The sequence below is a fragment of the Carassius auratus genome, chromosome 2 (genome assembly GCF_003368295.1).
Source record: "Carassius auratus strain Wakin chromosome 2, ASM336829v1, whole genome shotgun sequence".
Classification (NCBI taxonomy): domain Eukaryota; kingdom Metazoa; phylum Chordata; class Actinopteri; order Cypriniformes; family Cyprinidae; genus Carassius; species Carassius auratus.
The window spans coordinates 22263700-22288024 of record NC_039244.1 but is presented as its reverse complement, the minus strand read 5'-3'; the positions used below and the strand labels follow the sequence as shown (position 1 = coordinate 22288024).

Genomic DNA, 24325 nt, shown 5'->3' with positions numbered 1-24325 from the left:
TTCAATCAGTCTAAATATCCTAAAACATCACATCCGGCATCGGAAAAGGGCCACATCAACAGCTGTTTTAGCTACTTGGTCTCAACTAATATGATCTGACAGCTTGCAATAAAGATGACTGGATGAAACTCAGAAAACAGGAAGGTATAAGATCACTAAAGTATACAGTTTGGATCACACACACACACACACACACACACACACACACACACACACACACACTGCTACATAGTGTTTCCCTCTAAAGCCCATAACACACCCACCCAGACAAAGATCCACTTCCCATTCAGATACGCAAGGAGAATTCCCAGAGTTCCATTCTCTACATCTCACTGGAATGAGATGTTCCATTTCCTGTTCCCTGAGGGTTCTTGCAGGAAGTGGCCTTCCGGTCTCTCTCTGCCCGTGTTTGTTTCAGTCTCAAGAAAATATGCACCTCTGACACAGCCCAGACAAAACATTCTCACAAACTAGGTTTTATGAAATACCACAAGAATGCTGTCAATACTTCATACAACTCAAGGAGAGTGTTTAGAAGAGCATTTTGACTTCAAAATTGAAGGTAAACTCATTAATAGCTCAGAAGGTGGAAGGACTATGATATTTAGAAACTAAATACCTGTCTGATGTAGAGGGGTGTCCGTTTTGGGCGATCTGTTTATGTGTGTATGGTGAGTCCGGAGGCATGTGGATCCGATGGTACCCGCTGTGTTCCAGCGAGCCGATGCCAGCGTACGAGGGCTCCTCAGGAGGAAGTGAGGTCAGGGTGGACCGACTGAAGTCCTGGATCTCAGCATAGTCTCTCTCTCTGGCCTGGCGCTGACGAATCTCTCGTGTTTTAGCCTGGATCCTACAGAGACACAAGTAAAAATAAAAAATAAAAAAAAAGAATGACAAAACACACAAAGATAAAAAAAAAAAAAAAAAGATTAAAAGATTTTTTAAAAGTTAAAAAACCTCAGAAAAACAAATAATAATGGACAGATCAGGATTTAGCTAAATGATTAGTATGCATACACGCACAAAATATAAAAGCATCATAATGCTTTAACAAAACAATGATGACAAAGAACAGAACTGAAACAATCACTTAGGAAGAAGGGCTGAGGAAGTGCGTACGGCTGGCAGGTAAAGTGTCAGGAAATGCCTCTGATTAGAGGCTGATGACAGTTAAGATTAGCTCTGACTCTGTATGTGTGTGTGTGTGTGTGTGTGTGTACCTCTCTTGTTCTTGTCTCATTCTGCGCGTCTCTTCCTCCGATGCATGAGTTTCCTCTGCTTTCCACTTTGGACCATCCATACGCTCGTCCTTACGGTTCTTCCCGAACCTTCAACACACACACACACACACACGTCACAAGATGATGGTGTGTATGACAACACATTCTTCCCAATGAACTGGGAAATTGCATTCAAAAGCTACTTGGTTCAAAACACTAGTCACGTGTCCCTTTCATTTGAATGGGCATCATGCTTCTGAATAAAACTCTTAAACCTGTCGCCTCTAATTAAACCAACATTAAAGCTCTTAATCCATCTATTCTAATTCAGTTAACAAACTAATCACTGTTTTGCAACTCTGCAAAGCGGTGAGCGTGAAAAGTCTTCTTTTCTTTGCAAATCTTTGTTTTATCAAGCATATCGATTCATTAATATTCCACTGACGTGCGAGGATTGAAGTGTACTGTGCAAGAAAGCTGAATGGAGTTTCAATACCTTTGCATGCCTATGAGTTCTGATTTTCGGCGGAGCTCATTAATATGTAGCAGGTATCTTTGGCTCGGTGAGGCAGATGACAGCCATTAAAACACTCCACTGCCCCAGAAGTGGACTAAAATATTTGACGTTTTCAAAAATGATTTATCTATTGCTGACAGATTGAAAAACATTCAAATGAGCTGCGTTCTTGCTTTCTCTCCCCTCCAGTCTTCTCGTATTTCTCGAAACTTCATGGAAACTCAAACTTTTCCTCCGTGTCTTGGATGTGATTGTCCATTCTGCCTAGAGCTCAGGAACATTCTGTCACTCCACAGAGCACAAAAACTCACAGCCTATCAATATTAAATGATTCGATTTCAATCCCATTAGTTTTTTATATTAGTACAGGATGCCGAATACTAGTAGTCGTCTACTGTTTATATACCTGTACACTACACTAATTCAAAAGATTGGGAACAGAAGACAAATATAATATAATTTTTGCAATGTATCGGCTTAAATAAAGCATTAAGCTTGCCAAGGAAACTACAGTCCATATCTAGAAACCAGAATAATAAAGAAACTCAGTGCAACACCCTAGCAACACACCAGAAAACACCCAGAACACCTTTGCAACAGCACAGCACCAGCCCTGCAACCAACCACCTTAGCAATGCGTTAGCAAGATTTGCATGTGCAAAGACCACTCAATTTTCTTCACTCACATCTTTCACCTATTTTGTGTTCTGCCTATTGTTGGCAAAGTCTTTGAGTCAGGAACATGCCTATGATGCGTCGGTGGGCAGCTCTGTGGGCAGCCCTTTTATTCCTTTGTTGGATTTTGAGGTAATTAAGGACATGAAGAAAAAGTGCTCTGGGCTCATCTGCGCTCTTATCTTCATTATTCTTAGTCTCTTTAATCTGACGCAAAAAGCTGTTCAGATCTGCTTTTAATTACCTGAACATCTCTCCAAGACCCTTGAGCATTCCTTTCTTTGTTTTACCCTTCTCTTTCTCTGGCTTCTTTTTGTCCTTCCCCCCTTTTTCTTTCTTCTTGTCGTTTTGAGGCTGACTGCCATTGATAAGCTGTTGCTCGGTGACGGGAAGCGGAGTGAGATCAGCTACCGTGGAAACGGAATCCCGCCCTGATCGAGAGCTTCCTTCATTGTCCTCCTCCACTACAGGAAGAAAAGAAAAACAGGGGGAATGCGGTTATTATGAGTCATAATCAACTAAATTATTTAATACCAATTAATCAAATTAAGTCGTCATCTCAAGATTTGCTATATTTGAGTGTGTTCACTGATTAAACCAGGAGCGGCCATACATGTGTCCATGCACTCCTCTTCATCCTCATTTGCTGCTGGCCTGTCGTACGATTTGTCAATTGCGGCTCGGAAGCTCTCGTTGCAGCCCCGCCCCCGTATGATGCGTGGGCGTGGCCGGTGAAAAGGCATGTCGCCGTTGAGAGTCACCTCAGCGACGGCAGTCTGTAAACTTTCCAGAGAGCTGGACTTCTTTAGGCCGAGAGACGGGCCAACATCATGTGAGGAAGAGCCTGAGGAAGAGTTCGCTAGTTAAACCACAAAGCACAATCAACTAGTTATGCGTGCAGTCTGTCCGCCAAAAATCTCAACCGTAACCCTGATAAAAGCTGCTATATTTATCTGAACATTATGTGGAGTGTGTGTGTGTGTGTGTGTGTGTGTGCACGCACATGAGCTGCTATCGTATGTAGTCAGCCATGAAGGCGTGAAGATGCGTTTCTGTATTATGTGATGAAGATAAATGAATGTAAGTGGAAGCCAGGAAAGATTGCATTAATTTATCTTAATCAAGCAGCACTGCCTTATTGAAACCCGTCTGACCTCCCATGCTATTTTTAAATATAATAAAGTTGTGTGCTTATAATACCGCAATATTATAATAAAATGGATTTTCAGAACAAAATGCTTTACAAAAAACCAGTTCAACCTCAATGGCAATAATATACAAAAATAAATGTAAAGAAAATATGTATATATGTAAAGGTGAAAATAAAGTATTTTTATTTTTTTAAATAAATTATTACTTAATCAAGGATACATAAAATTTATTAAAAGTGACAGTATAGACATTTCTAATGTTACAAAAGCTTCTATTTCAAATAAAATGCTATTCTTTCAACTTCTTTGAAAGCAAAGATATCAAGACACTGATGATAATAAGAAGAAACGTTTCTCAAGCACCATTAGACTGCTTTCAAAGCATATCAGAATGACTACAGAAGAATCACGTGACACTAAAAACTGGAGTAATGGCTGCTGAAAACTTAAATTGCCGCCACAGGAATACATTATATTTTAAAACAGGAAAAAAAAGTTATTTAATATATATAATATATAATAACATTTTACAATACTATTTTTTTTTACTCTTTTTGGTAAAAAAAAAAATGAAGCCTTTACGAGCAAAATAGACTTCCTTCAAAAACATCTATATTTATTTACATAAATATCAATAAAATACAAGTGATTTCCGGGTCACTACATTGGCTAAACTGCAGAGTATGAATGCTGTAACCTGTTTTTATAGGTGCTGAAATATGCTGTTTATTAGAGTGGTGATAAACAGGCCTAGGAAAATAAACAACGGTGATACGGTAGGGAAAAAATTATCTCAACATAAAAGAAAAACAGGCAATTATTAATAATCCTGTAGTGTGGAATAGAAGTGAGTGTGTGTGTGCAGGAACAGAAGTGCAGGAGTGGTCATGCTTACCTGGGTGGTTTTCTGTGTAGTGTGTGAGGTTAATCTCATCAGCCACTGTGTGAAGGGCACACAGACATACACATACATTGACAGGACGGTTAGTGTGACCATTCAACATGCAGCAAGCAACCATGCATGATTCACCATCAACAAACCAGACGACAGAAACAATCATTCAGTGCTCATTAACAAAACTGTGTGTTTCCACAGTGATTCTGCTGATTCAGAGTTATCACTTTTCCACTGAGACCATGCAGGAGCCCAAACCTTCATCCCCATCCCTAACTTGCTAAGCTCAAAAGCAGGAATCACTCACTTCAGAAATCAAAATGATAAAAATGTAATTGAAACAAAGTTTTTAAAACAACAATTCAAGCTAGATATCTAGATAGTGTTAACTATATCTAGAAAAATGACCTACAAAAAACAATCAGCAGTGGTCTAGAAACCTAAATTCTAAACTCAAATTAGAAAAAGGTCAAATTAAATAATATGCAAAGAAGTGTAAGTGGTGAAGAAGGCCCACGAGAAAAAAAAACTTGTTTGAGTCAGTGGAAAGATGGAAGGTTCTGCAGGATCCCTTGTCTGCACTCTGGCACCATTTCAGTGGTAAAGCGTTAAGTGAGGAACATCTAGCAGAATTGCATGAGTGGAAACAGTGTTCAGATTAGAAAGCACATGCACAAGGGAGACCAGTGCAGACTTAGTGACGGTGGAGTGGTGAATGCTGATAACCAGAATGAGAGGCATTCTGAGAAGTGCTCTTATAAAGAGAGGAAAGTAACTTGAGCAATGAATTCGATTTCATGGTGGGAATTTATTTATTGCGACTGACCTTTACAGCATTTAGGCCCAAGTACAGTGTTTGGTACTGATCTTTAGAGTATTTAGGTCCAACTACTGTGTTTGAGACAGACCTTTAGAGTATCTGAGTCTAAATAATATGGTTTGACTTTATATTTTGAGTAATGAAACCAATTTAAGGGATTTTAAAATTGACCTTTGGAGTATTTAGGTCCAATTAATGTTTTGGAGATTGACCTTTACAGTACTGAAGTCAAAGCAATGTGTTTGGAGATTGACCTTTAGAGTATTTAAGGTACAATCACTGTGTTTGGGACTGATCTTTAGAGTGATTTGGTCCAAGCACAGTGTTTGGAACTGATGTTTACAGCCTCTTAGTCCAAGCACTGTAATAAAGGCTGGCATTTAAAGTATTATAGATTCAGCCACAGTGATTGGGACTGACCTTAAGAGTATCTAGGTCCAACTACTGTGTTTACTCTGCTTTTAATTTTTAAGACTGACCTTTAGAGTAACTAGGTCTAACTAAGTGTTTTGGGTCGATGTTTACAATATTTAAGACCAAGCACTGAGCTTCAAGTTGATCTTAAGAGTGTATAGGACCAAGCAAGTGTATCTTTAGACTATCTATGTCTAAGTACTGTAAATTGAATGGATGTTCACAGTATCCAAGACCAAGCACTGTGTTTCCAATGATCTTTAGAGTATCTTGGACCAAGCACTGCATTTAGGATTAATCTTTAGAGTACCTAGGTCCATGCTCTTGGACTTGCGGGTCTTGATGATATCGAGTTGGCTTGCGTCTCCATACTGCTTGGTGCGTTTTTCAGACATGCTTTGCCTGCCAAAGCCTTCCCTCTGAAAAGCCCCCTCATCATTAGCACTGGAAGAGCTGAGGGAAGGACAGAGAAAGAGAGAGAGATTAAATCAAAGCACAGTGTCCAGCCCTTGGCCCTGTTCTAATAACCGAAGCTCCTTTGACAAACAAATAAAAGGCCATGGACTCAATAACAGCAGGAAGATCGTCAGAAGAGTCTGAGAGTTGAAGCTCGAAATAGAAACAAAGACAATAGATACTACAACAAATTACAAAACTTTCTAAACTGTCCACTTTTATTTACCTGTCTGGAAGTTCTTGGTTCCAGGGTGGTGGTGGCGGAGTCTCCACAGCGAAACCCATGTCTTCGTGAGAACTGGATGACGATTGGTCAGACAGCTGGGCGGGGAGAACATGTGGCCCGTCGTCTTCAATAATGACTGTGTCATCCTGAGGCATGTTGACCGTCGGCGAGAGCTGATAATGATCTACAATGAGATCAGAGCAGGAAGAGGTGTAGGGACAATCAAATTGTTTTATTATTATAAAGTAATCAAGTAATACATCTAATCCTGGTCATAGTGCGGGTTCCAAGATGGTAAAAATAATCCATACAAAAATAAATCGCCTTGTTTTGAGCAAAGCAGGTCAGAGAGAATCACAAGAAAGTTGTAGTCCTCCTCATCTGGACATGCTTGCTTGCTCTGGATGCCATTTGCATGGCTGCTTTTTCTATATCATCTTGTGCAAACAAATTTGGCCCTTTTTCCAGTAAATACTGAGAGACAGTATGTGGTTTATAGAGAAATAGTGCAGTTAGCTTGTTTGTGTTTTTCTCAGTTCAAAAAATTCCCACCCTAGACTAAAATAAAGCCCATGAGAAACACTTTCTTTTTTTCCAGTACATACTTCAATAAGTGAAATCATGTGGGATGTAAATGATCACAAAATGCATTATGGTTGGGAACAAAGTGCTTTTTAAAGAAATACTGGTACCAAATGATTCTCTTCATGCTCTTTAGCTTATTAATGGTTCATGAGTATCTTTTTCCATTAAACACTGTAATCTTATTCATTTTCCCAATAGAGACTTTAAGAAGGTTTCATTAATAAGCCATGATACAATCCATAACATTAAAATTTGGATTTGAGGGGAAAAAGACAAAGATACAAGAGTGTGTACTTTACGGATTTAACAAGGGAAAGAGCTACAAATCTATAAAGCACTGAAAACTAAATTTTTGTATTAAAAATAATGAAAAAAAAACAAAAACAATATGGGCACTATAAAGTTCTTTTGGCACAATTTGAGTGTCACTGATAGGTGGAGATTTCTTTACAGAATCATGGGTAACGTCGTTTTCTCATTAGGAATTCCATTGTTAAATGTGATTGTTTAAAAAATAAGCTGAAATAATGTGGGCTGATAGTTTTAACAAAAGAATATACCATTGATTAACAAACTCATAGCTTACCTATGGAGAAAATTTATTATATTTTTACTTCCAGACAGACTAATGCATTCTAGGTCTATCCACCACGCAAATACCTAAATGCTAATTTCTTTAATAAAAAATTTCAATTCCTCAAAGCATCTGAAGATGAGACATTAGCCTGCTGTATGTTCATAGAGAGCCTCACTCAAGCAAATCCAAATCCAATCTAACACATTTACTGAGGCGAGTTTGAAAACAGGTCTTTAAATTTATGGACACAGTCACATTCTGATCAAAGCAAGTTTGTATCTTTCTGCAAGAGTGAGAGCGAGCAACTGAAAGCCTGTCTGTGTTAGTGTAAATGGATGGCATGGTATGAGGATGACTCTACATATATTGAGTAAATGGAAAAGCATATGCACGTCTCTGTGTGGCACCCTGCTACTGTCATTTCCCATGAGTGGATTCGATTGTTGACAGGGAGGATAACAGCTCCCAGAGAGCTCTCAGTGAACCTCCACGGCTCTGCATCTGTTTGTCCAGGGTAACACTCATATGTTTTGTGTTAGACCACATGTTTCTTACACACTGCAGCCCAGAGATGCCAATTCTACTTCTGAAACCTGATGCTGCATTCAAATGTGGTTGTAGAGAGCACCTGGTGATGGTTAACTTGCAAAATAATGCAAATAATTAACTGCTTAAAAAAAACAACAACAAAAAAAAAACACTCTGAAACCCAATGTGTTTTAGCTGATCTGAAGGACATATACATGCCTACATATTTCATTTTAAAGAAATTATACATTTATCTATAAACATTACATAATAACATTAATTTATTTTAATATATTCTTATATAACACACACACACACACACATATATATTATATATATATATATATATACATATACATATATATATGTATAGAAATAGAAATATAAAATATGCAAAAATACTTTGATTTATTAAGCACAAGATTTAATATTTATATATACTTCTCTAAATTTAGCTATGCATATGATTGATCTATCAAAAAGAAAAGAGGATTTGGGGCTTGTTTCATCCGGTCAGGCTGGAAGACCAGCTTTAACTGGCTAAAACCAGCAAACCAGCTTAGACTATCACAGAGATTACAAATGTAGTCCCTTAAGTATGTTGCTGACTCACTCATTTTATGAGGACTTGTGTTGGCATGTGGCCTAAGGTTGTCATCAAGCCCCTCGATTCCGTACAGCGAGTGTGAGATCCGTCGCTCGTGGTCATCAGGAGACGGGCTCAGGGTCCGCTCTAAACCTCGGGGACTGCATCGGCTCTCCCCCTGACAGAAACCAGAACAACAAGAGGAACATCAACATTCGAATCACACACCTCTAAATTTACCTTCCGGGAGATTTAACTGGCTATTATTTCAACTCTGGCTTCAGTGGGCTCCGTCTCGTTCAAATGCAGACACTAAACACTCAGCATGATGGGTAAATCTTGGGCAGTTATGATCCTTGTGCAACTTTTAAATTGTGTCCACTTTTAAAATCAAGGCAAGACTAGAGGAATTAAAATTATTCATGACAAAATATGACCATAATGTAGCAAGTTCTATATTCTGAAGCGCATCAAGTAAAAAATATACATATATTTAGATGTTTTTTTTAGATATTCTTTTCAACCCAAAATACTAATGAGCTATTACTCTCTTGCATAACTAATACATGAACAATGATCAAAGCTTTCAGACTCTCCTTTTCAGATTCTTCTTTCTTTACCTCAAGGTGTTTGTTGATTCGTCTTGCCACAATCAGCTGAATCATCCCTCGCTTGTTGCCCTCCGTTGACATGGACTTGCGCAGTGTTTCCATGGCGTCCTGGTTTGTCTTCCCTAACAACGACTCCCCATTGACTGCGATTAGCTGATCGTTGACTCGCAGCCTTCCATCCTACACCAGAGAATGAGGTTATTAAGAAGATTCAAGACATTTAATATGTACACTGTGCTACTCATAACAAAACTATAAGACGATGACCTCTACCGATGACCGCTTGGGGTAAGATTTTTTTTTAAAGAATACAAAATGTTGGTGTGTATACATTTCTAACCTTGCATGCTGCTCCTCCATTGATAATAGACTTGACAAAGATGCCCAGGTCAGCATGGCTCTCCTTTGACCTATTACCCTTGACACTGACTCCTAAACCCGCCGAGCCAGAATCACTCAGAGGCACTTCCAACGTCAGGAACTCACGTGTCCCGTCAGGTGTTAGGACCAACTCCTCATCTTCTACCTTCTACAGAGAAAGAGACATAGGGACATTACGACAACATAGAAATAAAGAAAACTCGGTCATCATTGCATTAAAGATTTTTCATCCTCTTCATCAAACTGAGACAGAAAATTGGAGAACAATGACAGCTAGGAGAGAGATATTTATGGAAAAATATATATATCTTCATGTTAATACACTATCATGGTTTGCGCACACTACAAATCAGCAATTCAGAGTCTATTTAAAGATATTTAATCACCCTTCAGTCCCAAACCCATATGACTTTCTATCCTTCATGGAACACAAAAGGAGCAATTCTCAGAAAGACTCAACTTTCTCTGAAAATAGTCACCAGTGCAATTCTTCAAAATCATCTTTATGTGTTCAACAAAAAAAACAAAGTCACACAGGTTCACAATGACAAGAGGGTAAGTAAATCAAAATTCACTTTTGGGTGAGTGTTCTCTTTAAAAGATGACAGAATAGCTCATTTCTCATATCTTGCAGTGAGTAATAGACCCTAGACACTATGAATCTCTGCCATAGAAGTTTAAAATTCAAGTCTCTCTTGTCTATTACCATTTCCCTGACACACAAAGCCATTTTCACCTGCTCTTGAAGGAAATTCAGCACATGTAAATGAGGCGGGGAGGGCAGCTTTCATGAGAAATGATGCCTGACAAACCTCTGCTCTCTGATTCAGACGCACAGATAATAAACCCATTACATCTGCTGCTCTTCTGACCTCTCCAGTGGCTCCCTCGTGTTAGTGCGTGAGTGTTTGTGTGGAAAACAGAGACTAAGAGAGATGAGACAGCTTTAACAACCATCTACTGAACGACTGCTCTATAAACTCTATCTTTATTGAGCTTTAATCACCTTCACTTTATGTAACAACGTCCGAAACACACACAAACACACACTTGTGTTAAGAAGGAAATGGACGGCTTTCATTTAATTCTCTCCTGCACCGCCACTGTTAGAGCAGATCTTATCAGACTTGAGAGGTTTTAATGCACAAACGTGCAAGTTGCATCAATTCAAAACAACTGCATAACTCAAATCACAGTGAGTAGATTTACAGTAATAATCACAACCAGATGAGGATGAAATAATAATGACTAATTCACTGGGAAAAATCACAGCAACATAAAGCTTATACAGCACAAAGACAGAAAAAGATATGGATTGTGATACAGAGAGAGTGAGTCAGATAAATTAGTCATTTATAATCCGTAAATGACTGAAAATGAAATCATTTACTCAACCACATCATCTCAAAGTACTGGATCAGGATCATTAAAGAACTTCAGAGACCCCTGCGCATACTTTGCATGACAACAACGGTTAACAGTTCTTCTCATGAACAGATGTAGAGAAGTATGAGCGGCTCTGAGGGTGTGTGTGCAGTTCTTACCCATTCTCGTGTGTTCTGCATTGCTGGTTCTGTGTTCTAAAGAGAGTGAGGAAGGAGAGGACTAATGGTAATACTGCAAATGAAAACAAACATGCACACAGTGCAACCAAAGATGGTTCTTAAGATCACTCAAACTGGATTTAATATATTAGATCAATTGTTTTGTTTTTTTTGCCCTTAACATGAATGTGAAAATTGACCCAATTTACCTGAATTGACCCTCCTCAAACTAAGAGGTAAAACAATGATGTTTGAAAACACCAGTAAAAAGAAATACACTGAAAATGGTGTAATAATAATCAAATAAAAATAGTCCTCTTTATGGAGCTCTCATTGAAATGCAAATAGTGTGAAGAAAATGTGAAATCGCAAAACTTAACCTTGACTCAAATACACCACATGGTGAGACTTTTTAAGTGTCAGAGAGGCTGTGCGATATAGTGATGGACAGTTTTATGAAGACATTAGACTTCACACCTCGACACTTTCTCTCTCTCACACACACACACACACACACACACACACACACACACAGTTCCTTACCATCTCTCTGGGTAGAAAGGACTCTTCCTGTCTCATTACCAGAAGACTCACAGTCCCGCCCATGGGCGTCGCCCTCAGCAGAGAAACCACCTCCTCCTGACCACGCCCATTAAGATCCACCCCATTGACCTGTGCCAACCACAAAATCACTCATTGTGTCTATATTTAGATTTTATTCATTTATAATTGTTTCATCATTAATAAATATAATAAAAATGTATTGATTTCCTTTTACCTTTAGCAATCTATCCCCTGCTTTCAGTCTCCCGTCCTGTATGGCAGCTCCTCTTGGCAGAATGTTCTTCACGTAAATAGGGGCGGAGCCTCCAAGAGGGACGTCCCTTGATGTGATGCTGAACCCCAGACCTTCAGGCCCTGACAGACACAGAGAGAACACAGTAAAAGATAGAGCTAAGGATATATACAGCTATCCATTTCAACCTGAGACACAAGTTGTTGTATGATTAAAACCCTGTGAAATAGCTCTTGGTGACAATTCACTGATTTAATGCCACATTACACGTGCCTGCTGGTATGATGCTGGTAATGCCACGATGGGGAAAAAACATAATATAAATAAACATTTTAAATAAATACATTAAATTAATAATTAATTTTAAAATAACAGGTGTCTACTTTCATGTCAATTGCTTGTTAAATGATCAATGATTCACAACGTGTAACCCAAACATGAAACTGAGGTCACAATTTAAAACTAAATAAAAACTGATTTCTGATTTCGAAAAAAAAGAAAAATGAATTTAACAAATAAATTCCTTCATTTGTAAAGTGGTTGACACAGCAAGAACAATTTAGATACAAAAATGCTTAATACATTTTTAAAAATGTATTACATTATATTATGTTTGGAGAACATTAAAAGCAGCTTTTGTTATTAACGTGTCACCTCTATTATATTATATTATATTATATTAAGTGGCAATTTGAATCTGTACTGTTCTACTACACAATATTCAGAGTCAGATACATAATGAAATTAAAATACATTTGAAAGGACTGCAGTTTAAATGCATTCATTTAGCTCTCTAGTTTTTAATCCCACACAGTTCTGAGTCTGCTTTCTGTGTCAGATCTCTCTCTGTTTGCATGCGAGTAACATCGGAAGCTTGCAGCTTAGAGAACCATCAAGCAACAGCTTGTTTATGGAGACTACAGGACTGGAACAGAAGCCACCTGGACTACAGGGGTCTGAAAGGCAACACAAGGTCATGACCTATCAACCCAAAAGGCTGGGCTTAAACCTTCTGAGGTTCAGGAATTAGAGACTGTGTGAGAAGACCGAGATAAGAGCCCCTGAGCGTGTGAGAGAGACCGAGAGTGAGAAAGAGAAAGTGTCTCCAATCACACTTTATAAAAAAAAAAAAACACTGCAAGCTCCCCTGTGTGTGTGTGTTTGTGTGACTTGGGTCCAATGAAACACTGAGAGAATCAGACAGCCATATGGAAACACATCACACTGACACACAGCACTCCCTGCACCGCTGTTCCATAACCCCGCCGCCACCCCATGCACCCGCTGGGCCACCTGTCCACACACAGGTGCCAAGACTTGTGCCAACGGTTGTCAATCATTTCACATTTCACACCTTTACAGCAGGAAAACACACACACACACCAAACACACACACACACACAGAGAAAGGAGATGTTGGCAGATAACAGAGCAACATTCTCCCAGCTGAATCACAGTACAGCAGAATCTGCAGGATTCAGGAAAATATGCTCAGCAATAGGCATCTGGACTCATTAGCACAGCCTTAATCATAAACACATTTTAACATAGCCACAACACATATTAAATCATTTTAATAAAAACAACAAACAAACATAATTTAGTTATCAAGACAGGAAGACTACACTAAAATTATATTCATAGTTTTAGTACAATGAATGATATAAAATTGTGTTAAAATTGTAATGCCTATTCAATCATTTTATTGTCAACAACAGTAATAAAATGTTTCAAATTCATCTTTATGAGATTTTCTCAGCAAATATTAATATATGCGGTAATCAACCAGCATAACAAGCAGTTTATCATCAAGTGACAGCCACTTATTAATAATTTACAAAAAGCAGCGGGACAGTTTTACTGATACCTTTTCTAAGCTGGATTCCAAGTCTCCGCCCAACCTTCTTGGTAAAGCCAGTTGTGGGGGCGGGGCTTAATCCTCTTTGGGGAGAGGAGGAGTGACCTGATGGAGGTTTCCCTGATGAGCCAACAGGATGACGGATGGGAGAGCTGGTATCCAAATGGTTATTTGGTGGGTGTGGCATGTGCTGGGCCAATCGGTGAGCAGCGTGATCCAGGCCGACCGGGTCATTTGTGAGGGAGTCAGGGCTGAAACGTCCAGAAAGGTCAATGTTCACTCTGGGGTTGTGTTCATTATGGGATATCTGCTCATACAGGGATCTCATGGTGGTCGGCACCACATGGAACAAGATGACGGGAGAATGCATTGCCTGACGAAACATGTTCTGAGCTCTGAGAACATACAAAAACATACAAACATTTAGGTTTATGAAGTAATACAATTACAATAAATTTTCAGCATTAAAACATTACATTTATTTAAAAAAATGTGGGGGGGGGGGGGGGGGGGAGTTAACGCACTATCAGACACAAAGCAAAATGTAAAATATTAGAGGTTCACTTAATGTCAGAGAATATTTACATTTATGCATTTATAAGATGCTTTTATCCATAAACGACTTACACTGCATTCAGGTTAGTATATGTGTTCCCTGGGAATCGAACCCATGACCTTTTGTGCTGCTAACCCAAAGCTCTACCACTGAGCCACAAGAAAAGGAGATGGATGAATAGGCGGAAGGATGAACAAATGGAAGGATGCACGCATGAATTAATTAATGGATGGACAGATGGATGAAAAGATGAACAAATGGATGACAACTGGATGAACGAATGGAAGAACAAATGGAAGAATGGATTAACAGCAGAATGAATGAATGAATGGATGGACATCTGGATGTATGGATAAATGGGACTGATAGATGAACATTGATGGATGAACAGATATGGATTGACGGATGAAAATATGGATTGACGGATGAAATGATGGATGGATGGGGAGATGGGTGGACAGATAGATGAACGAATTGATGGCTGAATGGATGTGTGGATGAACGTTAATGGATGAATGGATGGGGATTTATAGATGAAAGTAAATGATGGATGGATGGATGGATGGATGAACATAAATGGGTGGCTGGATGAACGGATGGATGAACAGATGATGATGGGACAGAATGGAAGGATGAATGGATGAACATATGGAAGAACAAATGAATGAGTGGAGCGAATGAATAGATGAGATAAAAAGTAAGGAGTTAATGGGACAACAAGCACTCTGTACACATCAGAGGTCAGAGGTCAAGTCTTACTGCTCAAATCGGACATTCCGCAGATCTCCATTGTTGATCTGAATGATGCAGTCATTTTCCTGAAACAAACCCTGGACGTCAGCCTTCCCTCCATGCTCCAAACGCTTCACCAGCAGACCCAATGTCCTGCAGCGCACACACACACACACACACACACAAACACTTGATCTAAACCTGAGTGTCTGAGATTTATTATTTAGTCATAAACCTCATCCATTTGAAATGAAACATTAATTTGATTGATATTGAATTGAAAGAAACTGAACTTAATGCAGCATCATGAAGCACTTCTGAACCAAAGCTAATTCCTCAAGATAAATAAGATTCTCCATCTTTTTAACTCTCCGTCCTGTTGCGGCAGCTCGCTGCCCGGAGAGAGATGAAGATCACAGAGATATAAAGTGGCTTTTAGCTCGATTAGTCTGCCTGGTGAACATTCACATGCAGATGCTGTTTAGATATTCTATCTCTTCTAGAAAAACTCTTATGCACTCTCTGCAGAGGATTCAATGAATCTTTAGAGACACAAACATTTAGTCACCTCAAATCAAACAGTGGTCACTCAGAATATCAGGTGATTCCAGAGGAGAGAGCTCAGAATACGCCAGTGACCAAAAAATATCATAAAATGATTACATTTATTAATATACTATTACATATGCAAAAAGAACAATTCAGGCAAACATGCATAAAAAAGTTTTAGAATTTTTTCTTTTGTTTTGAGAGATGGTGATCTTAAGCAAAGTTTATGTTCAGTGGTTGAGTTTCCCAGGTTAAAAAATATATATTTTATTTTAAATTTTGACCCATTTATTGATTTGATAATGGAGTTTGGTGGATGTTACCTGCGGTCTCGTCCGCTGAAAGGCACAACATGGATACCGAGTGGACCTCCGTCATTGGACACTTCCACCAATTTCACAATATCACTGTAGGACAGAAGCAAAAAAAAAAAAAGAAGAGAAACTATCAGAGAGAGTAAAGAAGCATGTAGTTCTGTGTAACTCCATCACGGTCAAATCAAACGAAGCAGGATGGAGTCAGAACATGCAAAGAGTCAGAATGTTATGAAGCTGTCACACAAAATGCACCTTATGCATACATAGTTAAATGCTATTCATGCATCTATATAGAGTCAAGTTACAAAATATGTCCTAAAATGTGAGCTTGCATTTTAGTCATGTTTGTCAAAGACTCACAGTATAACACTAATTTTGGCATCAATCCCAACGCATCTCAAAAGTGTCAGACAGAACTGTGAAAGACTCGACCAAGATTATAGATTAAAGTTTATGAGAGATTACTCCAAAACATTTCACTCTGATCTCAGTGTTTAAGAAAAGAAAGACATTTTATAATAAAACTCAAGAGTCAAAACGTTTCATTACCTGCAAATCAAACTGACAGCATAAAATAAAGATAATATCACCGCTGCTGCCAGTCAGAGCGTGTGTGGGTTTGTGTGTGTGTGTGTGTGTGCACGTTTTTGTGAAAAAGCAGGACACAACTTTGTATAATGACATGGGTTATGTCCTCATAAGTCACCCTCTCCTTGTAAAACCTGTTTCATACCCATGTCCCCATTTTACAAAACGCTTATAAATCATACAGAATTAGTTTTTTGAGAAAGTAAAAATGCCCAAAGTTCCTGTGAGGTTTAGGGTTAGGTGTAGGGTTGGTGTATGGCCATAGAATATACAGTTTGTACAGTATAAAACGTATAAAACATAACGTCTATGGGATGTCCCCACTTTTCACAAAAACAAATGTGTGTGTGTGTGTGTGTGTGTGTGTGTGTGTGTGTGTGTGTGTGAGAGAGAGAGAGAGAGAGAGAGAGAGAGAGAGAGAGAGAGAGAGAGAAACACTTACTTGAGCGATCTCACTCCCATGTGCTCTAAACATATATCCGCACGTCCCACTGGCTCTATCCTACCATTTTCCTCCTCATCCTGCAACAAGAAGAAAACCGCTTAACTCACAATGCATTGCACTCAAACAAACCCTTCCAGAAATACATTTGACATTGATTTAACATCAATACATAACAAAAGAAACAATGCATACATGACATGAAAGAACCTGGGTGAGGACTTCTGCAGGGAGATCAGAGTTCTTCTTTTTCTAAACAGTATTCATTCTCCATTTGTACAGGAGATGTTTCACCTGATACACCACAGATCAGGTGAGATGTACACAAGAGCTCACGCTCACTGTGTCACTTGATTATTTGAGTAGCACCACAATGCCAGTGACACACACACACACATCTGGTTTACTATCCTTGTGGGGACTCTCCATGTACAAACCTTATTTATCACCCTACACTGCCATGACACCACTTATGTTCTCACATACACACTATGTATGATTTTGAAAGTAGTTGTTATCTTATGTCACTATTTTGTTTCTAATACTTTCATACAAATTAAAAACAAGAAAAAATGATACACACAACTCTGGGTCCAAACACTCAACGGAGCTGGGGTTGGGAACAAAAAGGAAGAAAAAGAAATAAAAATGATAAGAAAAAAAGAAAGAAAAAGAAAGAGAAATGGCTTAAGAAAAAAAAACGAGAGAAAAAAAGGAAAATCCAATACGAAAAGAATGAAGAAATAATTGAATAAAGAGAACTATAATTTTTTTTTAAGAAAAATAAAAGTACAAGAAAAAGGAAAAAAGAAAGAAAAAAAGAACTGAAAACAGAACTAAAAGTACAAAAGGAAAGAAAAAGTAAATATAAGGAAAACAAAACAGAAAAGGAAACAAAAGAATGAACAGAAAAAGCTCTTTCTCAGTGGTTTAGTTTTTTCCATGTTGTCTCTCTGTGCTTTATAAGTCTCTCGATTGCACTTTATTTTACAGTACGTGTACTTACATGTACTTACAGTGTATTTATCTAAGAAGGTTCTGATAATACAAGGTAACTACATGGGGTAGAGTTAGGTTTAGGGGTAGGTTCAGGGTTAGTACCTAGTTATTGTAATTACTATAATAAGTACATAGTATGTACATGGGGAACAGGACTGTAAAATAAAGTGCTACCAGTCTCTCCATCTCTCTCTATCTAGGGCAGTTGGTCAATCACTCTTTTCCTCTGTGACCAAGGGTTTTCAAAAGTGTAATACAGAGGAAAACACAATTGAAGGAAGTGAAGAAAATAGCTGTGATACACAACACACCCTTTACGGCAGACATAACCATCCCATCTTATATAACAGCTGTCTAATATGACAAAAGAGTGTGTGTGTTTGACAGCATAACTGTACGAGTCCAACACCGCTGGCCAAGCCATTGTCCTGCTCAGATCGGATCCAAACCTTTTTGCAGAAAGTGATTGTTTTCCACGGTGACTGAGTAGCCAAGTATTTCTCTGGGATTCTCCTAAACTGAAATGACTAATAGCATAACAACACAGATCCAGAAGTCTTTTTTTATATTATTTTTTTAGTACCGTCTCCCTCACTGAAGCTGCGCATTTATTTATGCTTTCACCAGCAAAGCCCATTGGGACAAATACATATTCACAGGTTAAAGACCTCGTCCTAATTCTGTCAATTATAAGTTTATGTTTGAGAGTTACTCCTGCTCTTATATCAGCCAGCCTTACTTTAATTTGCTGAGGTGTTGCTATGCATGACAAGAAACGGTTAATGATTAATTACTTTATGATTAATTACAGACACACACTCCCCTCCCCTCCTCCACACAGACCCCGTCTCCCTGGATCCACTCTCTGATACACCACACATCTCTTCTCTCTCTACATACTGAATGCATCAGTGCTTGCACTATACTTCAGTTCCAATCAAGAGAACACAATATAACACAAATGCACATTTCTTTTAAAAACGGTACAATATTACAAGTCATGGCATGTTTCTTTAATAAAGATTTTTTAAGTATGTTTATATATCCTGTTTTTTTTTTTTTTACATTTTAAGCATGCATTTTAATGCAAAAGCATTAAGCTACAGGCAGTTTTGGGGTATAGACTTTTACTCTTATGCAAGATTTCTATTAAAACAAACAGAAACAGACAGTCAAATGAAACTGTACATTTGTTATAAAAACCCACTTGTGATCATCTCTGATTAACATGTGGAAATATAACCAATTTAAATAAAGTGGCGCGTGTGTTCTCCTGTCTCATGAATCAGTGTGCTGTTCCTTTAAGAAACATCCTTTTTACATTTCAAGTAAACAGCAACGCTTTGATCTGCGAAGACTGTGGTATTGCTGTCAAGTCCAATATAGTTTTGTCCTTTAATAACAGCCTTTTTACAAAGATTGCATTACATCATGACATATTCATGAAGCAATCTGTGCTGAAATGTGTGCATTAACTTTTCAAAGAATTGGACATGATTAAACTGTCCTTTCCTAACACTGGGATCTTTCTGAACGATATGGAGTGCAGAAGGCAGCCAGAAACTGCAGAGTCTGATGCACTTTCACACATTTTACTGCTATTTTTGCTGGTGTTTAGCAATAATAGGATTTATCCAGCTTTCCACTGATTACCCAACAGTGATTGGCCTAGCCAAGTATCTTATGTCCCAGTAGGCATCGCATCACTGACATAATTTTTTTGCACTTATCAATCTAAAATCAAAACAATGTGGACATTAATTGATTCATTTTTACAGCCTGGTTTCAATAAAAGCGCTTTCTGTACTTGGCAGAAAGTTTTAAAACTGTTGATTTCTTAAGAAACACGACCCTTTACATTGGGGTTGCACAATTAATAGAAATAAAACCCAAATGGCTTAATGGGACTATCAAATGTTAAAACATGGCGTCAATTTATTCATATTGATTTATAAATGATAAAAATGCTATAACTAGATCATTACAGTACAAACCTGTTCCTGTCGCTCCAGCCAGCGGTCCACCATGGGATGATTGGCGCTGAGTGAGGAACGGGCCTTCTCACGCTGAAACTCTTTCTGATTGGACCACTGCCCTGCATCACGAGGAAGACTACGATATGTGTCGACACCTCGGTCCTGAGTAGAGAGAAATTATATTCTTACAGCATTAACTTTCTCTTTATTGCCTACTTAGTACACTGTAAAATAATAATAATGATTCACATGTACATGGATGGTCAGATTACAATTTAATATACCAGTAAAAGAAGATTTTTGGTCTATGAGGACACTGTACTGATGGATAAGAAAAAGCTGTAAGTCAAAGCCTCGCACTACAAAGGAATAAACCGAGATGAAAGAGAGTGTGAGATGGTAAAAAAGAGCAAGCAAAATCCATAACTCATTGTCTGAAGAGTTTTATGACAAGCATTGACATAAGCATTACCCTGCTAGAAGGAGAACGGACAGAGAAATGATGGTCACATAAGCAAACGCATTAAATGAACTCGCACACACACACACAGTAAATTTAACACACAAACAGCAGCTCAACATTCTTGGCTTGTTTATAGAGCTCTTTCTGTGTGTGAGATGCTGGGTTGTGAACCCTGCAGAAAATGACAGTAAATATTCATAGAGATGTCATGAAGGGTGATGTGACCTCTGCCTCTAAAGATGACAGATTTATTGGATATGACATGAGAAATGACACCAGCAGGAAGCCGATTGCCTCTAAACAGCAATACAGCATACAGCCACATTAACAGAGTGCAATAGTGTCAGCCCACTTTTACCATGGCATTGGTTTCGGAAGTATTTTTTCCATTCATTTTACAAAGTCTTTGTCTAAAGAGTTATTAGACATGAATCAAACCAACCAGCTATAATGAGAATTACACCATTAACAAACTTTTATCTGAAGCAAAAGAGTATTTGACAATCAGACAAGACTCTGTACTTAATGGCTTTAATGAGGGAAAATAACAATCCCATCAAATATACAAATGTTTTAAATTTAAAATAAAAAACAATGGAGAAATAGTAAAAGTTATTAGATTAAAGTTGATATATAGGAAGAACATTTTAAGTTTATTGGAAATATGCATATATATGCAAAAAAAAAAAGTACTGATACAGACTCAATTAAGAGATCTTTTTTTGCGATTTGTTATTGATTAATATAATGCAAATTGGTGTCTTTAACAAAAGCATAGCCATTGATTAACAACCATGAACTCACAACAGGTCTGTCTAACATAGGTTTCAAATTGAATTCTGCCATTATTTAGTAACCCTCATGTCCCTACAAACCTGCATGAATTTCTACTCTGGAACACAAAAGAAGATAATATGAAGAATGTTTGGAACTGTTCGGTCAATAAGGTCCAAAATATGTACAATTAAGCATGTTTTCCCCCAAGATATCCTCATTTTAAGAAGAACGAAAAGTCATCGAGATGAGTAAATGATGACAGAATTGTAATTTTTCAGAGTGGTCAGTTATGTTCCTCCCCTATAAAGCTTTGGAGCTTCACAGCTGCTTCATACCTTCCTCTCCAGACTGTTGGTGCCGGAAGAGAAACGTGGTTTCAGGAAGCCGGCGGTTGTAGACCAGCGTGTAGGATTTTTTCTGGAAGGTTCTTCAGGTTGTGAACCAGGCTCAGAGAATGACATCGCTGTCAGGTTCAACAATGCCGGATCGCTACTGCGACGGACATGCAAAGGCATGTCTGTGAGAAATAGAGAGACCAGTGAGTGACACAAAAGGCCATTTCAACTTCTAAGGTCCTATACTACATTATGAGAGTCTCTTACTGGTTCGAAGCGTGGATGTGGTGACCTCTATCTCGCTGTGGGGCAGGTACGGCTGGAAGGCAGACAGTGGGGTGGAGGTGGACGGCTCTCCAGAGAAGAGCTCCGGCGACTGTGTGCCTGTGGAGCTCGCGCTGGTGCCGTCACCTCCAACATGAGGCTCCTGTTCATCATACACTGCCACCAACTGCAAAGAGAAAACACAGAGAAAAAAAGTCAAAAAAAGGAGAGTGAAACAATTGTAGGATGCCCTTTCTGCTGATTTGTCACCAAAATAATTCTGTCTAGCTGGCTAACATGGATGATTATTTGGGGACTCTTTGGTGTCATGATGTTCAATCTGATCAATGCCAACAACCATAAACGACAACAAAAATCATATATTTAAAGATTTTCAATTGATTACTCCTTAGAAACACGGAAACTTGGTTATTCCTGAGTACGAGGAGTCACGTAGCTTTATGAAGTCTGTAGAGAGCTTCAGTGTGTGTGCGGTGTCCTCATTTACAGCAGGACACTCTCATCACTGTGTCCCTTAAGACACTGGTGGATTTGGGACAGAAGGCAACATCTCATGCTACAGAGTGAACATCTGGTCTCAATTATGCGTGCGTGTGTGTGTGTGTGTCAACATGAATGATAACGCTTGAGGCACAGGTTCAGTGGCAGGGTTGAAATGGTCGGACACACCCAGTGCATTTGAGGCTTGGACTTGACTGATGGAGGTCTGGACCAATCACAGGAGTGCTGCTGAAGGGCACATTACCCAGAATACGCAGGGATGAGTCTTTTTGTGAGTGTGTTTTGCAATCCACAATCTTAAATGTGGGAAATCAGATACTGAAATGTGTGTGTGACCCCTCTGCATTTATTCAAGATGATTGCTAATGTCTGTAAGAAAATGAGTGGTGATGTCGGTTTTGTATATACTTTTTTAAGAGGAGTCGTCTGGACTATCTCAAACATGACACTTCTGGAAACACACTCATGGGAACGGACATTTACGCAACTATTTGAGGGGGTTTGTACATTAAACATTTAAAATTTTGCATTGTTAGAAATACATGAGTGAGGCTTTCGGCGTTTCACAGAAGATCTTCAGAGCGCAGCCATTGTTCAGAAAACACACACACACACACACACACTGAAAGGCCCCACAGAAACCTATTAAGCGGTGACACATTTTCCCATGAGACAGATCTGCTTTTTGCATGTTTGAGGCTTAAACACTAAATCTGCTCTCTCACTCTCACACACTCTCTCTCTCACACACACACACACACACACACACACACACATTAAGCAGCATACCGGTTTTCGTTGATTGTAAATAACTGATGATGCTAATAATAAGAAATATTTCTTGAACACCAAATCAGCATATAAGAAAGATTTCTAAAGAATCACATGACACTGAAGACAGGAATAATGATGTGGATAATTTAATTCGGCTTTAGAGTTATTTTAAACAGTAATAATATGTCACAATATAACTTTTTTACTGTATGTGATTAAATAAATGCACTACTTGTTGAGCAAAACACAAAAAAACAAATCTGAACAGTAATATATGTACACAAACATATTCACCTCTATGGGCTGAAATAGCCATCTTGGTAAAACACAATTTTATTGGTCACAAGAAATAGTTCACCCAACAAGAAATAATTTCATATGAACACACTTACATGAGTATATGACTTTTTCCCCCACTACAGAAACAAAAGGCCAGTGCAATAAAAAAGAAAAAAAAAAACAGGGAGATGAAGAAGAAATGTGTATGGAGACGTGAAGAATGTCTTTAGCTGGAGTGTATGCATGTGTGTGTTTCTCACTGCTTCAAATAATCCAGCAAGGATTACATGAACTTTTCTCAATGAACTTTAGCATTACAAATAACACTGCAGCACTGTTATTCATAGGGTCGAGTAATTCTTTACTGGTCAACTAAACAAACATGACACCTCATGAATTACTGGAAACACACACACACACACACACACTATAGCATTACAGCTGAACGGGCACCAGCGCTATTGAGAAACCCCTCCATGTGTTTCACAAAAACAAGAACTCACTGACCCAACAACAACAAATCACATCTTACAAACACATCTTCAGACACACTGGAGGTCAACAGAGGTTTGTGTGCTGACAGGAAGCTCCCAGGAGAACATTTAAATACTTCCTGTGAGAATATGAATTTTCTGTCTCTAAAAGGATATGATCTTTGAGCTTCACAAACTGTTGAACCCATCTTACTCACACACACAAACACACACGCTCTGCCCTATAGCCTTGTTTACATAAAACTGACCACATGAGCCTGAACCCGACCAAACGAGACCACGGTTCATCTTCAGCTGGACAGCTGGAGCTGCAAAATTCGTTCGGATGAAAAATTTTGATTCAGATTCAGGTTTATGCAATGGGTAACGAAGTGGTGTTTATCATATGTATATTACCACTAGAATTTGTAGTGTTTTT

General features: G+C 38.5%; 1 protein-coding gene across 3 annotated transcripts in view; it reads right to left on the bottom strand.

The window, feature by feature from the left end:
• LOC113120844 (partitioning defective 3 homolog) overlaps positions 1–24325 on the bottom strand; it is a 64392-nt gene that overhangs the window by 22109 nt on the left and 17958 nt on the right. The window contains exons 3-22 of one of the 3 annotated variants that reach the window (XM_026290938.1): positions 21842–22025; positions 21575–21756; positions 20018–20161; positions 17025–17104; positions 16001–16084; positions 15156–15281; positions 13850–14235; positions 11965–12104; positions 11730–11858; positions 11187–11222; positions 9602–9790; positions 9271–9441; positions 8678–8828; positions 6375–6558; positions 6003–6145; positions 4459–4503; positions 3026–3256; positions 2657–2876; positions 1221–1328; positions 620–850 (exon numbers count right to left, since the gene is read on the bottom strand). In XM_026290938.1, the coding sequence (XP_026146723.1) occupies positions 620–850; positions 1221–1328; positions 2657–2876; positions 3026–3256; positions 4459–4503; positions 6003–6145; positions 6375–6558; positions 8678–8828; positions 9271–9441; positions 9602–9790; positions 11187–11222; positions 11730–11858; positions 11965–12104; positions 13850–14235; positions 15156–15281; positions 16001–16084; positions 17025–17104; positions 20018–20161; positions 21575–21756; positions 21842–22025 (3164 nt within the window). The remainder of the gene's footprint in view (positions 1–619; positions 851–1220; positions 1329–2656; positions 2877–3025; positions 3257–4458; positions 4504–6002; positions 6146–6374; positions 6559–8677; positions 8829–9270; positions 9442–9601; positions 9791–11186; positions 11223–11729; positions 11859–11964; positions 12105–13849; positions 14236–15155; positions 15282–16000; positions 16085–17024; positions 17105–20017; positions 20162–21574; positions 21757–21841; positions 22026–24325) is intronic. The other 2 variants (XM_026290948.1, XM_026290956.1) reach the window with 2 other exon arrangements.